This window comes from Pezoporus wallicus, unplaced genomic scaffold (assembly GCF_028554395.1).
Source record: "Pezoporus wallicus isolate ANWC-B61680 ecotype Strahan unplaced genomic scaffold, APGP_CSIRO_Pwel_v1 contig_3812, whole genome shotgun sequence".
Lineage (NCBI taxonomy): Eukaryota > Metazoa > Chordata > Aves > Psittaciformes > Psittacidae > Pezoporus > Pezoporus wallicus.
This window is the reverse complement of record NW_026639618.1, coordinates 2,061,875-2,080,230: the sequence shown is the minus strand read 5'-3', so window position 1 is coordinate 2,080,230 and position 18,356 is coordinate 2,061,875. Positions and strand designations below refer to the sequence as shown.

Genomic DNA, 18,356 nt, shown 5'->3' with positions numbered 1-18,356 from the left:
CCATACGGATATAACTGATTTACTTTGGCTCTCATTAAAGGCCAAACCACTCATGACACACCACTGCAAGAGGGTGCTCCCACTGAACTCCCGAGGGTTTCTTCTATGGAAGCCAAAATCCTGGCGCTGCTGAGACTAAGAGCCACAGCAGGAGGAAGGAAGATCACACAGGGGCTCTTGAGGCACAGACATCCTTTTGCAGCTTGCAGCACACACAGTCCTCATCTTTAAAGTGCAGACATTATTTTACCTGCCTCATGAAACAAAGGGGTTTAATGACTGTCTCTATTCCACTCCCACCATACTCAGACAGACAGCAGGAATATCAGAGAGAAGAAACATCCAAATTAAAACAGGGGATCAAAACAGGACTGAGAAGATCTGAAGTCAGGAGGCTTTTCAATCCTGGGACAGTAGTTTTGTCTCCGGTGTGACTGACAGTCAAACTGCGCTGCTTACCTGTGCACAGTACTGGGACTTGGCTACAGCAACCAGGAGTTTCAGCACAGGCTGAGATTGGGAAACCAGGGGAGTTACTGCGTGGATAACGGCAGTGAATGTGGAAAGAGGCTTCAGACCTAGAGTGAAGAGATATGGGTTCAGTAAAAACAAAACTGCCCCCGTTCAGTACAGATTAAAGGACTTTGGAGATGGAAAAATAATCTGCACTTAATACAAACCTTGCCATGTTTTTTTAGGCCATATCCTTTCGGCTCGGGTACTAAGAACACCAGATGCTTCAGAGAAGATCACACTTCCCTTTAACTCCCACACCCTCTGAAATCCTTGACTTCAACACAATTACTGCTGCCTTTTCTTACTCACTATTTCCACAGATGTCCTGCAATCTTTTTCTTTCATCCAGTTTGTCCCATGGATAATATTGACATCTAGCTTCTTCAACCAAACGTCCTTCTTGACATGGGCTCTGTTTTGCTGCCCGGCTCTGGATGCTTGATGTTTTCTACTGATTATCTCCACAACTTTCAGAAGCTTGTTCAGTTTCCCCAGTTCCTTTACAGCCTCTGTCACATTTTTGCTCTTTCTGGGTCGATCCCCATCCACATGCACCTTCAGCTACCTCCTGAGCTGATAATTGTGCTTGCAGCCTTGCCTTCCATTCTGATATTTTTGTCTCGCTATGATTTCCTTTTCTGCCTGAAATAACAGATCCTGCTGGCATCTACCCTTCATTACTGCTCTCAGTCTCATCTAAATTCATTTGTGTGGGGTCAAAGTCGTTTTTCATCAAAATTCCCACAGAAACCTTCTTCTCCCTTTTTAACTGTGAATTTTTAGCAGGTGAGCAGTACAGATCCACACAAGTGGGATGGCACAGGCTGAGCCAAAAGCAGCAGCAGTCTGGGAAGCAGGATCACTTCAGCCTGCAGGCACATTCTCCTGCAGAACTCATTGTTTAAGCTCCACTTCAGGAAAAAGCCATAAACCTGAGCTCTATTCATTCCTTCTAGTAGGATTCATATGAAGACATATATATGGAGAATAAATTATATTGAAAATAAATTCATGCCAACTATGCACTCCAATAACAAGTGTCATGGGTAAATTACCACCTTTCCAATTTGCCAAGCACAAATAAACAAAGAAAGCAAAAAGCTATTCCTAGTATGTCCCCTCAGGCCATGAATGGGTCAGCAACTCAGGCATTAATTACTGGCAACTGAAAAGTATGAAGGGACATAGATTTTTTTAAAGCAATCTTTGCAAGCGAGAGGCACATGATGCATGTTGATACATCAGAGACATTCCAGTCTGCAATGGTCAGGGAAGACTGAGACAGGATAAACACAAAGCATCATTAACTAGAAATGAATGGTAAATCACTTGCCACATGCTACTCAAAGACCAAATTCCAAATGCCTACTAGAAATTCCTAATACCATTAGAGTATAGCTAGGATTCACTCACCGAGATTAGCATAGTAGTAAGGAAAATCTCCCAGATATGAGGAATACTGTGGCAGTACAAATAACCCTCCAGGATGTTTATTCCATATTAAGCTGTTACGTGATATGTGCTTAAATATTCTGTCCTGAATAATCTGGAAAACAAGAGAGGTAATGATGTTTAAATAGGCTGTAACAGTCACTGGTAGAAGCTTCAGGGACTCCAGCTGACCGGAATCATCACCCATTCTGCAAAAAGCTGAGGCACACAAATTACTAAACATTCCTGCTTAATCTCTCTTAAAATGACACAGAACCTGCACACTTGGACACCACTTCAGCAGCCCAGGCTCTGTGCAATAGGCTTCAGAGCACCTCATTAGTCCCTCTGGAACTGGGGACCTTGCATTTCATTGCATTTTGTATTTTAAGACAAATATTTTGTCTATTAGAGTGTCTTAGCAGTTGTAAGCCTGATTAGTTCATTGTCAGTTTTACTATCCAGGACTCACAGAAGATAACTATTTGAGGATGGCATTACAGAGCTAGGTATTATTTTGAGATAATGAGAGCATTCAAAACCACAAAGACTTCCAGCAAATCAGGCTGCGCTAATTATTCATTTGTGCTTAATTATAAAGGGATATTAGCATTCAGATACATCACTGATTCCACATCTCAGTTCTACAACAGTTCCTTGTCGGATGAAACAGAAAAAGGTATTTTGGCAACTCTCGTCTGTCTCTGTAGAGGACCACAGACTTAGATTCCTAGATTTTTAAGGTCAGAACAGATTGCTAGGTCATCTACTTTATCACCTAGCCACAAAAAAAAACCAAAACATAAAAAAGAGACAAGGCTTTGTATTTATAAAACTACAGTTACTTCACACCAGATGCCTGTATGCAAGAACCACAGCGGCTCTTACACCGATGGGAGCTTTTTCAAACTTGCTGTAAAGGCGTAACAAGGTTCAGTGGTGGGAAGCTGTAACTGGACAAATTCAGCCTCCAAATAAGCTGCAGTTTTCTAAGTGCAATCTTCTCATTGGGCCACACGTTCTTGCTTCCCTCAGAGCATACGAGGTTGGCAAGTCAGGAGACAGGACACTGCAAAGGGCCAGGGGGTGGTAAAGGAAGAATTTTCCCCTAAGTCAGCTAAACAGGATTGCCTTGCCTTCTCCTGCAGCTCATTTGCCATCTCCTAAGGAGATTTCATGGAACTGGCAGTTTATGCACTGCACAGGGCTCAAGTGCCAAGAACATGTTGGTTCTCCTAACTTAGTATATCTCGCCTTAATATAAGTATATCTGGGTGAAAATCCATGGGTCTGAAGCTGGACTAAATCTGATCCCTCATCATTCTTTCTGGCCTTAAAATCTATGAAACTAAAGAAGATGTACACCCACAGCACAGGAAAAATAAAAGCAAGCAAAAAGACCCAACACAGGCTGAACAAAAGCAGCTGCTGAGTCTAAACAAGCCAAAATCTCTGTAAGCAGCTGAGTTCAGGGACGTTTGGTCAATACAGAACCATGAATAAGTGTTAGCACGAGCAGTTGTCTTCCTGGAAGTTTTGATTGCCATGACAAGAACACATTAAAACACCAGTTACATTGTGCTAGACAATTCATTGCTGGTGGCAATATACGCACTGCAAAACTGGGGCAAATGCTGGGCATTTGCATGCTTGTCTGAATTCTGCCTACAGCCAATTACCATAGCTAATACGCACTAATTCGCTCACTTGAGTAAGTTAATTTAAGGGTTTTTTTTGGTCTTTGAATAACGGACTGAGGACTGTTTCCTTCACTGACAAGAGCGTATCCGAGTATTTCTCCTTGGAAAATGAGGTGTATCAGTTGTCAGATCTCCTGCGTGGTACTGAGGAGAGATAAAAAAAAGATGATGGCTCTTGTTTCTCCATCTGCCAGTTATGCCACTAAACAAAACCAGAACCTAGAAAGTACATATTGTCGAGTGTTTACCACAAAGTCTAAATATTACAGCTCCCTCCTCCCGCATTCTCAGAACTGGGGCATAATCAGGTAAGGAGAAGTCTGTGAATTTACGTGGTCAGGCAGTTTTCAGAGACAGTGAAGTTTTCTATTGTGCTGGCTGCAGGGGAAACACATGGTTGGCATTCAACACACCCGGAGGGAGCTCACCTCTAACCGGAGCAGGGCCCCAGTGCCAGCCCGCGCACCAACCTCAACAGCACCAGCCTGGGGAGCTGCCCGCAATGATTTATCACAGTTAACAAATGGAGGATTAATTTATTACACTCCTGGCCTCCAAAAGGAACCTAGCTGTCTGTCATGACAGAGAGGAGAAAAGACAAGTTGGCAGAACGAGAACAGGAAAGTATAAAAACAGATAATGTGGAGGGCCGATCAATTAAAATGCAGAGTGTACCACACTGCACATACTGCACAGGCAGACAGCAGTTACACGGCCTCTCTAATGATGAGGCATGACAGGAAGTTTAATAAGAGAAGGAAGGGGTTAGGATCTGGTGAGATCTCCCTTTTCTTTTTGGAATTCATTAACAGTCCAATATTTTTGTCTCCCTCATCCTCACACTTCAAAAAGCTCACATATTGCCTTAATCATTGCTGCTTCTCAACGTGCCCCGGCCAAGCATCAAACATTCCTTGCCTGTACTTTGTGCTGTCTCTCTCCCTTCCTCTTCGCCAGTGGAGGACTGCACACCACAAAGGGATTTAGGGATGTTTTGGGTTTCTTTCCAGAGAAGACCAAGCTGAAAACATGCAGATTTGCTGGAGCACATAACTGGGTAGTGTTTGTAGCAGTCCACTGCTGTGCTGCCAGCACTTCCACCTACTAGCCTGCAGCAGACGTTTCCCAACCCACACCATGTCCATGGCCCTGGGCAGCTCCTCTGTGCTTGCAGTATGGGGTTGGTGGCCAAATGATTCAAACCTCTTATTCTGGGCTGTGAGCTGTTTGGCTTACAGCACCAAATGCTGTGAGAAGAACAAGGACCTTTAAACTTTCAGTGGTGTGCAAGATAAAGGGCAGAGGAGAGCTGTGATGTCCTTGCAGACACCTGGTGAAGACTACTGACACCCTCATACATGGAGACCTACTGGCAGGGAAGTGATTATTGTGGTGATGTGTAGCATTATCAGAGCACTCTTGATGTAACAGAGTTACAACAGAAGATGGGTAACATCCATCAGAAAAAAAATATTCCTGCTAGGAATTTACTTCCAGACAACAGATTTGAAGAAGAGGATATACTACTGCTGGAAGATTTCGGACATACGCAAAAAAAAAATCACTCTCAACTGCTTTATTCCTTTCCTAAGGAAAAATTAACTCCAGCCTTTACTTGTGCTAAAAACACACTGGTGAGCATTGGAGCTTGACATGGCAGACACCCAGGCCAAGGGGGCTGCAGGTTATATCCCCTCTAGAGCAGCCCCAGCACAGGCAGAAGTACCGATCCCTAACAACAACAGGGTGAGTGCTGGGAAAGGGCACCCTGTCTGTCCCTCAGAGTACTTCCGTAAGGGTAAATCAGACTGTGAGCAATGGCACATGGTCTTCCAGCTTTGTGAGTCTGATTCTGGCATAGGCTGTGATAATTATCACCACTTCATCAGTGCTTATGGGGAGGCTGAGGATGCAGAGCAGCTCCCAACAGGCAGCACAGATGAAGACATGCTCTTCTGAGGGTGAGGAGAGCACTGTGAGGGTAGCTATGCCAGGGGCTCTGAAAATGTTCCCTGGCTGGTTTTCTTTACTGGCACAGAAAATCCTAAGGGACTGTCTTGCAGCAGCTGGAGGTAGATGAGCCACAGGCAACCTGTACTGCAGGCAGCAGCACTCATTTGCAGTTTTCCAGGGTAAGCAGGCACAGCGGGAAATGTGGAGCTTTACAACTGTGCACAGAGACGGATGCAATTGCAGAAGCATTAGCATAAGACGAATGCATTTGCACCTACTAAGTGAGGCACTTGCAGTGGTAAAAGTGTGTCAAAAATGTATGTGCAAAATTGCACAACAATTAGAAGCTAAACCTGCTTTTGAAATTGTCGCCTGGGCCCTACTTCTAAAGAGCCTTTCATCTCTCCTGCCTCTGAATTCAGAAAGCATTCTCTCCACATCTGAGATCATCTGTCTCCCTATTTAATAGCAGTCTAATTATGATTATTTATTAATATTTTATATGGATGATCAGGCCTTTCCCTTATGCTGTGTGTGAAGATAAGACACTGATTTACAAGCCCTCCCTTTTCCCTGAGCCAGAACAATAGCCCCATCATAAGGCATCAAAATGTTAAGGAATGGTCAAGGAGGAGCTCTACAGTAATATTTTTCCCAAAATAAACTCCAGAAAGGTTTCTTAAAGAAACACATTCACTACCAATGACGAGGACGGTGATTCATAAGCCATAAAGCCTTGTAAAGGCAAGATCACACACAACAACTTTTCCATGTGTTGGGTAGCTCCCATTTTTCACCACGGCAGTTTTCTAATGTGGATTTCGATAATGAAGAAAGCATTTCCTTAGGGGAGAAAAATGATTAAGATTCCGAGCTTTCTTCCCAGTGACCAACTGCATGCTATGAAAACCAAGGTCTGATACCAGCAGAGGACAGGAGCAGCTGGACAGGTAGGAAAACCTCGCTGCCTGGCAAGGTCCCAGGCAATTTTACTCACCTCTAGTGTAGTCAATACAATCTTCTCAACTGAAGAAAAATAAGCCTCCCACAAGAACTGTGTCTGCTGTCTAAGTGCTAGGATTTTATCCTGATGGATAGACCTGATTGTAGAAGGAATCTGTAATACAAGATGCAATATAGTCAGGACCTTCAGAAAACAATGCAATCTCATCAAATTAATATGCTGCTGACAAGCCCTCTCCTTATTTGCAAGCTGCACGGCTTCAGCACTCCTGTCCGACCCAGACGTGTGCTGCAACAGTTAAAGCCTTGATGTAAAACGAATGGGACACAACCCTTTAAAGCCTTTGGTATGGAATATATGAGTTTTTTAATCTGCCTTTTTTTAGTTTTTGGTTGATTTATGGTAACAAAAGCTCCTTCTCCCCAGAGCTGTGGCATGGCACAGTAAGGAGCTGTTTCATACATCCCTCATGCACAAAGGTTTTCATGGACTAGTATTTTAACAAACGAGTCCTTGCAGGTCTTGAGAGTCTAACAATAATCCCTGCTCTGAGAGTATATTAAAGGGATCTGGAATTGCATTTACCACAGCATGGCAACACTAAGTGCCCTAAGGAAAACATAGCAACATCTTAAGTAAGATTCCAATTTTTGGGAGCCTGTGGATCAAATTGCATTTTACTAATTACTGTGGGTGGAAAGAGTAACGCCTCCCACAGCACCTGTTATTCACAAGGGAAAATACTGCTTCTTTTTCCCCCTTTCCATTAAATCAACACATTAATTCTGGTATAAGTTGCCTTACAAATAAAACCCCAAAATTGTCCTGCTGCAATGCTTTGCCATGAAAATTATGACTGCTCAAAAGGGGAGGGCTTCACTTCTACATCTTTCCCCAACCCCACATCCCTCTTCCAACACTAGAGAGAAACTAACGCGCATATGTGTCCTGTAACTTAGGACACTGACCAAGGCCTCCAGTACACCTCTTTGACAATGCAAACTAACATTAACAAGCGAATTTAACTGGAATTTGCTTCAGTTACAAGGGCTATCCCCAGCACCAGAAAGGCATCTTTGGTGCCATCAGCAATGGTGCAACACATTGTTGATTTGTGTTCACTTTATTCAGGAATGAAGAGTTGTGCTTTTGTTTTGTGATTTCAAATTAGGCCACCTTGTGCTCAGACACTCATTTCTCATGAATCTTTTACCAAAGTCATTAGTCGTAAAAGCATCTACCTGGGCTGTGTGTTGCTTTTTGCACACCACAGCTTATTCTGGAGTTTTCTTGCACGCCACCGCATCCTGTCCTGTCCTGACCAAACCACAGTTTGCTTATTCCTTAAATACGCTGAGAGGTGGCAGTGACCATTATTGGCTTTCACATGAAACATTTCCTGAAGAAAATTTGAGATTTTAAGAATTTGTATGTAACAAATTTCCACAAGAATCAGAAATTCCTTACTCATAGTTTGCACCCTAGACACTGTGTCCTAAAGGACTATGGCTCCACAGGGTGCAATGTCAGGTGGGGCAATCTCTACTTTTTCAGCCCTTTGTCTCTTAGACCTTCATCTTAAATACACTGCTAACTAGAATACAGAATTTGAGCTTATGAGAGTTAGGACTACAGCAAGGTGGAACACAAGAAAATGGTGAGAGTGTCGAAGATGGTACTTTACATTCCCTTGCTATAGGCCCTTTAAGTAAAATAAGGTCTTTAAGTAAAATATTCCCTGCAAAACTACTATGAAAGACAGAAGCTACAAACATGTATTAGAACGTGTTTTTCTAACTGATCATATCACTACTCAAGACATGATATTAAGTAACTGCATCAAAATTTCACCTTTTAGGTGAGTGTTCTCTCTTTTCATTATTTAAACAGTAAGTTCCAGTAAGGAGAGGGATAATGGACATTGCCTGCACTGGCTTGTCCATAGATGTGTATTAATCACACCCAGGACCATTACCAGCAGCAAACACAAGATCAAAGTCACTTCACAGTGGTAATATGGCATTTTCTCTATAAACTTAAACATTTCACTGCATTACGTGCAACCTTGTGTGCGTATGTGTGTGAGCACCAAATAAAATCAATACTCATTCCCAATGATGCCCTTTGAAAGGGAAGGCTGCCCTGATTGTGAAGGTTACTGCGGGTTGTTATGATTTTACAGACCACATCATGCTTTGCAAGCGCCTGCCAACACACTGCTAAGGTTAAAAAAAAGCCTCGGTGCCTGCTCTCTTACAACAGCTGGAAAGGAAAATCAGAGCTCCCATTTTGACTGCATTTGCCTATTAGTTATTAATCTACTTGTCAAGCAAGACAGGTGGGGAAAGTGATGTATTAATACTAATCTGGCAGGATTACACTGGAATTATTAGAACCTTAATAAAAGGTCATTCCAGTAATAAGTAGGGAGAAGAGAAAAGCCACCCTGCGCAAACAAATGCAGAGAGGCTGGATTAAGCTCTCCCAGCGTCGTGATGAGGGGAATATGCAAATAAAAACATCCGAGCGGCTCTCAAACAGGAAATGAAAAACTGTAACATAACAAAAACATTTCCCAGAGCAGACATTCAGGCCCTCTGCCAACTCTTTAAAACCACTGTTAATAACGGTGCAGTAGCTGTTCAATATGGCAGCAGCTGGGAAAGGAACAAATGGCATGGCACCAGAAAGCACGCGAATCAGCAAATTATTGTCATTATTCAAAGAGAGAAATAATTCTGCTCAGAAAAGATGTGCTGTCCACAGATGCAAAAATCCAACGGCTCTTTTATACCTGCAGCTTGGATCACATTAAGAAGAACAGGCAGCACTTTGAAGGGCTTGCTAGGGCAGCTCTTCACAAATATTTACTTCTTCAGACAAGTAAATAGGCATCTCACCGGACTTTCAAAGGTACTTTGTTTTTGGGGTGCCAGGACCTTTGTAGGCTTCTCTCCGTGGATGACAACAGCTTGCCACCTTGGATATGAGTTGAATCCAATCATAAAAAAAAAGCCTCTCTTACTGACTACTTAGTGGCCATTCCAGGTATCGTAGATCTCAGCTTCATGCTGGGCAATGGCATTTCATCAAATGCTACTAAACTTTCAAGAATGTCTCCTAATATCAACTTCTCCACATAGCTTATAGAATGTATTTAGAGTAGGAAACCCACTAGGGAAACAGAAGAAAAAGAAAGTGAATTTAAAGCCAAAGTAGATGCTGAAGGTAGCAGGGAATTTCTAACATCTCAGCCTGCTTTTGTTCCATGATCTCAAGGAGACTGACAGTAAGTGACATAACACTGCTTCAGAAAGCCATGTTAGATGGTCCAGACATCAGAAAAGGGGCTGATTATGCTTCCCAAAAAACTGGTAGGTGGCAACTCTTGCCTTAGAAAATACCTGCTTTCCTGAGGAGTCCCTTCAGTGCCTGCCAGCCAGACACACAGCGCTGGTGGGACCCCTGAGGACAAACTACTGAAGGACTAAAGAACCTGCCTTCAAATGTTTTCTCTTTCATCACAGCACCCAGCTCAGGCCAGCTCTGCCTTAAAGAAGCATCCAGGTGCTTCACACCAGAAGAGATTTCACGCTCTTTGGAAAAATAAAAGTCTACTGCATTTAAGAACTTGGCCTGGAATGTGGCTGCAGTGACCTTCAGGTCAAAAAATGAATGATGTCATATTAAATGAGTTCATAGCTAGTGTGACACAGACAATCCTTTCATGATAAAAATTCTTTTACAGTCCTGACCTTTTGGATTCATCTTCCCCGTCCATTTAGATGGCAGCAGCAATAATCAACTGATGTGCTGAAGGTCGCGGTCTTTCTCTTACCTGTAATAACAATCTCTCATCGCCTATGACGGCAGCTTGGTTCCAATCAATCACTTCCGAGAACGGCAACTCCCATCCGTTGCTGAGCATAACTGGGACGCAGGCAGCCTGCACGCACACAGAGGCATTGTGGTTGTTAGGTGACCAGGGCAAGCATTGAGGTTTGCACCAACACCATGACCACTGCTTTCTGCACAACCCCAGAAGGAGAGGCACCACAGCAATTAATACCAGAAGCTAGAAGCCACAGGAGGGCAGCCCAGATGTCTATGGGTTTTTGTACTTACTCATATTCACTGAAAGGTGGGATTTGCATGGAGAGTGGAATTTGACATGTGGTGCTTACACTGCCAGATGAGGGCAGAACTGTTATAATAATGCAGATGTAACACTGGGGAACCTCAATACAACATGATGGCCTCCCTCCCTGCTTTGTGAACCTTTCAGCAGGGAGCTAACTCCCTTATTTTTATAGTATGTTGCAAGACAACCCTACAGAAAATATAAATCATATTTAATTCCAGGGCACTTTTCCACAAAGGAGGAGTGAATTCCCTATTCTGTTTGATATCAGCTCTCCAAACAGAGGCAGTTTCACAAACACAACTCATCTGCCATCACCTGCCTACAAAAATAGGAATTGCTTTCTGTCCTAAACCAAACACAACGCAAAAACATTTAGTGTCTATTTCATACCAGTATGATCTGTCTAAATTATTTAATCTTTTCTGAGTTGCACAAGCTCCTCTGCACTGACAGCACATTTGTGACTATTCAGTAAATAAGGCAGTAATTCCATAAACAAATGATTGCCGCCACATTTTGGTCAGCTGGATCTCAATACAAGATCCAAACCACAATCCTCCTGATGTGATGCAAGAGCCTATTATCAGAGGATCTGCATCAAGCCCATGTTCTAGTTCAGTTTCTTTGGGACCAAGTCAAGCTTAAGTGCTCTGAATTAGGTCCAGAGTAGGGTTCAGATCTTGCTATAGCACCCAAAAGATGGTACAAAGGGGAACTTTTCAGACTGGTGTACCTTCCTTGGTCACAAGTATTTGACACAGGACTTTAGACTGGTCAGGTCTCTGTATTGCAATAATGGGGAGTAAGGAACTGTGATCTTCTGTAAAGGAATGACATTTGTGCATGAAAAAAGCCAACCAGAAAACACTTAGCAATGTGTTTTCATGTTTAAAACAATCCATTAATGTGGATTATGTCTCTCATAATTATGTCTTTCATTCCACTTAATGTGGATTATGCCTTGGAGCCAGACAGATATGGGGAGTTCATCATAATCGGTGAATATTGTTGCCAGACTGAGAGGAAAATCCTCAATGCCTGCATTTTATCATCATCGACCTGGAGCCTCCAAGTTCTGTACAGTGAGGTGCACTCCCTGCTTTCTTCTCCTCAGATAATGTATCTAACAGAGGCTGCATGACTTGTGGCCCAGATGAGAGAAGATCTGAGCAGTGCTCTTCTGGAGAATCTGAAGTGATTTGTCATTCCAAATAAGCCAGTCTCACTTCTTCCTCCAAAAAGGTTGGTGAAGGAACAGCACTTTGCAGGCTATTAATCTTCTGAGCAGGAGCAAAGAGGTGACAGTCCAGAACTTGGATCTCAAACTGACAGTAAGTATAGGGTTCAGAAGTTATCCTAAATATTCAGCACATTTGGGATGCTCTAGGATACCAAAGAAAACCATCAAAGGCTGGCAGACATGACACAGGATCTAATGAGACCTTCTGGAGAAGCACCAAAAAGCCAGAAAGCCATTTGGCTTCTAAAATGACATTATACACCTACACTCAGGTACCTGAATTCTAGTCTGCACTGCAGTAAACATTATTCTTTAGTAGTGGCTGGGACATTTTGTGGTTGATGAAGAAAAGTGATGTGATGCTATTCAGTAACAGCTTTACTGCCGATGCTGGGACGCTTCCCATATTGTAAAAACACACCCAGAGGCAGGACCCTGTAAGGTGTCCTCATTTGCTACCTCACTGACACCAAGAACCCACTCAGCCTTCCCTCTGCTCCAGTCCCCATGTAAATCCGTATGTCAGTCCTAGAGGGGAGATGCAGCATCTCCCAAGATGCTCTGTATGGCTAACTGAGGACACTGAACTGATGATTGCTAGTAAAAAAGGGTCAGGCCCGCTGCAGCTGGAGTAGGTCGGTGTCAGGTTCCATCACCCAGTGTCAGGCTGCCACAGTGACTCAGGAGCCCCTTTGCATAGCTCTTTGCTGCTGGCCAACAACAAAACAGGGAGACCATTAACCAAAATGGGTTTAAAAGGCGAAAGGGATTCAGGTGCTGTCCCAGACACACCGTGAGCTCTGTGAGACCAGCCTATATCCACCTTCATGTGAAGCTTTCATCTGGGGCTTTACAACTTCCAGGACACCTTCTGCAGGTTCAGCAAGCACCACCTCAAGACAGGCAATGCATAAGCAGGTCTGTTTGGGCTAAGTGAAAACAAGCCCGTACTTTTACTGCCCCGGGGCTTGTAAAGGCCAGTGTCTCCCACGGGAAGTCTCACAGCTTGATACTGTTCTAAACCAAACCAACCTCTCAGCCTCACCACATCCAGGGAGACCCTTTTTCCTGGAGGTAACCCAATTCAACCCTCAGATGAGCTCAGTGCTCAGCTTCTCCTGGGAAGAAGCTGCCAACTGCTTCAGAAGTATGACTAGAGGCTTTTGCAAAGTGGATTATTGTCCACTAGGGAAATGAAACACACTTCCCTGCTCCCTACCTCCTTGCTTTTGCATGCTGAATTGCAGCCAGCGTAGCCAATGCTTTAAACTGCAGCTCTTACCTGCAAGGCTTCCAGAAACCTGAAAGAGCCAAGCCTGCGGCCACGGGGAACCAGACAGAAAGTGGCATTGTGCAGCATTTCACGGTAATCATACCTAACAAGAACAGGGGAGAAAAGAGAAAATTCAATTAGCATGAGTCCTGGAGTCACTGGGCATGAAAATGCAAACAGCTGTTGAGATCCATCTGGATAACATCATCCCTGACCAAGACCGCTCACCACCAGGTTAACTGCCTCCGTGCACGCGTGTGTCAGCCACCTCCCTGGCTCCTTTTTGTTCACCTTCAGGAGCAACCACCATGGGAGAGAGCTGGGGAGAGTGGTAATGGAACTGAGGAAGTACAAAATCCTTTTGCCATTGCAGTAATGAGCCGTTTCTATATAAGCAGGTGTGCACGAGCTCTAACAACAAATTTTATCATATGCAATATGCTGATACCCAAAGCACCGTTGCGGCACTGCAGTGACACTGATTTCTATTCAGATTTAGTCAAGGCCATGCACAACTGTGTTCATTTCTGCACAAGAGGTTTGTACAAAGCAAAAAAATACGCAAACTATGCCAAAGAAATCTTCCCTTATCAAGCAGGCACTCAAAAAGGGACAGGAGGTTACAATGGCTCACTTGGTGGTTATTGTCAAGTGTGCTGAGACGGATAAACTGCCCAATTTTGGCAATTAACCACATAGCTGCAATGGCCCCTGCTCCTCTGAATTAAAACTCAAGTGCTTATAGACACTCCTGGGTTTTTTCCCATTTCCATCAATCACCTTGAAACCATTCACCAAAACCACACATCAAATCCTAACAGTTTCCAGCCTGTTATTAGCTAATTGTACCCATGGAGCTGTGAATAGCACCAGCCTCATCTGAGACAAAAGGATCTGGATTGAACACCCTCCGTTCTCCAGTGTCCTGGACTCTGCAGGCAGATGTTCTTCTGACAGCAACTTGTGGCACTGAGATTTCTAACACTAATAATCTAATTTAACTGTAGCCTGCAGGCAGAGCAATGTTTATTGTATGTGTATATATGTGTACGTATATACATTTGTATATGATTATATTTTATATGCAGAAAAGTCCGGATCTACGTTCCTATTCTCACACAGGCCAGACAGATGGGAGTAAGCCAATTTTCAATTATAAGCTCCAGTCTTTAAGAAGAGACATCTTGCAAAGGCCCATTTGCTTAAACAAGCGTGTGTAGCTAATTTGCACAAGAAAAGGTCACTGTGAATGGATTAAGATTATCTCCACTGAGAGTAAAATAAAAACCCTCGTTGCATTAATTAAAACTACAAAACAGACTTCAAAGGGCGTTTTGGTGTTTTTTACACCATATCGCAACTCTGGTTAAAATACATATATACATATTTCATCTGAGTGGCAGCAATTTCTTTTTCTCTGTGTGGGATATTGATTGGCAGCCATGTCCCAGCTCCCCAGCCAGCAGCGACACAGCTCACAGGGGAAAAGACAGGGAAATTGGAATACCAAGAAAATAAAGGAAGTTGCCATTTTTAAGCATTCCTTTTTCACATAGCGAGAGGTCGGAGGCTCGTCACTTTCACTGTACAGTGTATGACAGGAAATGTTAATATACACCCAAAATAGAATACCCTGTAGGGCCAGAGTATCCCAGGCAGAAGTCCCCCATCATTAACCAGCTATAAATGTAAATTCCTGTTAGTACCCTGGCATGCAACAATATCCACAAAATATCGATGGCAGAACCAGAAACACAAAGAAAAGCAGAGGACAATGCCAGTGGAAGCGAGTCCTCCATATGCCAGCAGCACCTTACACTGGGCACCTTTACTTTCCTATCTCATTTACTGATATTAGAATAGATTTACAAAGAGGGGAAAAAAGAAAAGGATTTTGTTGACCATTTCCCACCTGGAAATCAGTGAGCATCTTGCTCCTGTTTGTGCATTTTAAAGCCTAATGTGTGATTTATTGCTGAGCTCTAGAATAGCACGGTTCATGGTCATCAAGCAATTTATCTGCATCATACCTACACTGAAAGCCTTGCCCTAACCTTGATGTATAGGCACAAATTCCCACTCACTTTAGGGAGAGCCCACAAATAGAGGAGCAGATCCAGAGTAAAGCAGTATCCATCAAGAGCTGCTGCAGCAAATGAATTGCACAGAGATTCTTCTCATGAACAAATTTCTCTGCAATCTCAACCCAACTGTTTTAAGGTGACCCCACATGACCTCTGACTTTCAGTTTAACCACCCAGCGACCACTCCAGGATCAAGCATCTATGTGAAAGCCTTAGACACAAGGTGCTAACTTTAACTCTGCTAGTTCATGGGTAGCACACAGAACAATGGGGGCACCCTGACTTAGATGAAAGAAGATAGCCCAGTATATTTCAATGTGAATTTGGAAACACCTTTCACACAAACACGTTTAGCCAGCCACAAATACATAAACATCCCTGGCAAGCTGCAAGCATGGCTCTGCAATGTGAAGCATTGCTTGTGTAGGAAATCATTTACATGTACCAAATAGAACTTCGGAGTTGAGTTTGCAGCAGAGACCATTCAATGTTTCTCTCAGCCGCCAGGCAGCATTTGGAGGGGAGCTTGGCCACAAAAACATCATCTAGGGAATGAAGCTCCACCCAACAGGCCATGGGGAAGAGAGAAGGTGTCAGGGCAACCCTCAGTTTCAGACTCCTTCCCATTCAGCCCTACAGGAACCATGCATGCAGCAGGAGGTTTGAGCTTTGCCACAGTTCTGCTGAGGAGGGAAAATTGCTTATTTACAATTGGCATTTTTTTTCCACTCCAGAAGCCTACACATCTCACCTGAAACCATCTCTGCACTTCCCTTAACTGACCTGAAATGCTTTCAGTGAAGTCAGTGAGATAATCTCCATGATTAAAGACAGGTATCTAAGCTAAATCTTTGCTGGACTTAAAATTCCTTCTTCACTTGTCCAGGAGAGAAATCAGAGCTGGCCCAGATATTCAGGATCACCCTCTCAGTTGGAGCAGGACACTTGTACATTGAGTACTCACCTGGCATCTACTGCAAATACCAGTATCACACCAATGATGGGCTTGATTTCCCCACCATCTTCACTGACTAATCTCAACAGGACCTCGGGGAAGCAATGGAGTAGTATAACCCTGCTGGAAACTGACAGAGAGCCTTAATTTACAGAGAAAATAGTCAAGTGCTTAGAAGAGGTTCTTCCAGAAACTCCTCTTCTTCTTCTCCCCTGGCAATAAGGGTTAGATCTGTTTTCAGAACTACTTATTTCCATTAGCCAGTAACATCTGAAGATGGCAGGGAGATTTGTTACGGTCTTCCAGCTTGCATAGCTGTGGCTTCTGCACACCCGGAGCTGCCAGCTTGTGGGGACAGCTCTGCATTACCCACCTATCCGGAGGCTCTGGTTTTACCCAGCCACAGAGGTTTTTCAGGCTCCACTTGCAGCTGAGGAATTGGAGTGCACAGCAGCACCATGGGGCACCACACAGGCAATCCTTCCTTGCTTGTGCTGCCTCGGTGTTGCACGCCTCCTGGCACTTTCCTTTCCTCTACTGCTGGCAGTTAATTTTCCTGAGCATTTACTATAGGAAAGCTTTGAGAGGAGTATCCTGATTTACTCAGAGAGTGTTTGTTTCCAGAAGCTCCTGGTTTCCATGTTAGAAGACTGCACATGCTTTTTGCTCGTATTCCTATGTTCCTTCATTCTGCGTGCTTGCACAGAGGTACTGTTTTACTGCCAATTTTAGGGTCAGCTTGGCCTGGGCCTCAGCTGCATCATTCAAACACGTTAACATCCAAAATGCATATGCCTTTCAAATGACAGTTGGGGCTTGAGAACTAAAATAGATACAGATTTAACCCAAAGCTGGCATTCCTCTGAAAGAATCAGCAGTGTGTTTTATTAACTTTCAGGCTTCCTTCCATTATGATTAAATACACCTTGTTCACAGCTAATACCATTTTAGGCAGCGTAAACAAATAGCTCTATTTGTAATCAATTCTAATTTATTCACACTTTAATTGAAATATCCCCTCCTTGATACCACCCATAGCTGAGAAAACATGTTCAGCCCCATCTATCACGCACAGTGCAGTGCTGTGTCGGCAATCATCTGATGGAGAAATGCTGCTAGCCAAATGTTCTTACCCTTTTAATGTCTAGATCCCACCTCCCTTTTTCTTTTCCCTCTGATGTACTGACCTTGTCTATCAGCATGTGGATTACAGGGCTGCTTGGGATTCCTGGTTCACCATTATCCCAAGGAGCCTGGGCAGGCTGCAGAGACTCTGCAGTGGCTAATCAGCCATGCCATACATTCCTTCATACAGTTTAAGCATTTCCCCATGTCACTACACTTAAGAGATTATAAACTGGCCTGGGAAACATTTTCACTACCAATTTTAATATAAACTATTTTTATTTCCAAAGCCACATGGCCACTGACTGAAGAGACATCTGAAGAGACATGGGCTATTTAGACCAGTAGACACATCCAGCTACCCAGATGTAATGATTACCATACTTTATCCATCTGTATGTCACCTGTCACATAGAAATCACAAAGCAGTGTACATATTTTTTTATCTAATTCTCTGAACACTGATAAGGGATACCATCACCATTCCCAAACCCGAGATACAGATGACTGATGGCTTCTCCAGCATCTAGAGAGACCTTGGCAATGATAAGGATGCCACAGAGTGCTTGCCTGCCTCCCTCCTCTCCTGATACAACACTCATCAAAAACTACCTGTATGCTATGGCTACCAAAATTCATATGGAAATGCAGGAGCAGAACCCATACCAAATACAATGGGTTTAACGCAGCAGGATGTATTTTAACAGTGCCACACATAATAACATCTTTTGGAAGATGCTGGAACTCATCGTTGGCAGGGAGTATCTGCACATACTGCTGTAGATGTCAGATGGGACTAGAGCTCTTTTTTCCTTTCCTGAGCCAAAAATTGGATGGCACTTAACCAACTCTGTCCAGGGCTCCCTCATAGAATCTGAAAACCCATGAACACATGCTGCATATTCCAGAAGTCTCTGCATCAGCTCAAGTTCTACAACAAAGACAGATATTAAACACCTACAACGCAAGGC

The 18,356-nt window shown here is 43.5% G+C and overlaps 1 protein-coding gene across 1 annotated transcript in view; it reads right to left on the bottom strand.

Moving 5' to 3' along the window:
* The window catches only part of EXT1 (exostosin glycosyltransferase 1), a 177,999-nt gene that overhangs the window by 11,862 nt on the left and 147,781 nt on the right, over positions 1-18,356 (bottom strand). Inside the window, exons 2-6 of the mRNA XM_057415216.1 lie at positions 13,231-13,324; positions 10,403-10,510; positions 6,598-6,717; positions 1,930-2,062; positions 460-578 (exon numbers count right to left, since the gene is read on the bottom strand). Coding sequence (XP_057271199.1) covers positions 460-578; positions 1,930-2,062; positions 6,598-6,717; positions 10,403-10,510; positions 13,231-13,324 — 574 coding nt within the window. The remainder of the gene's footprint in view (positions 1-459; positions 579-1,929; positions 2,063-6,597; positions 6,718-10,402; positions 10,511-13,230; positions 13,325-18,356) is intronic.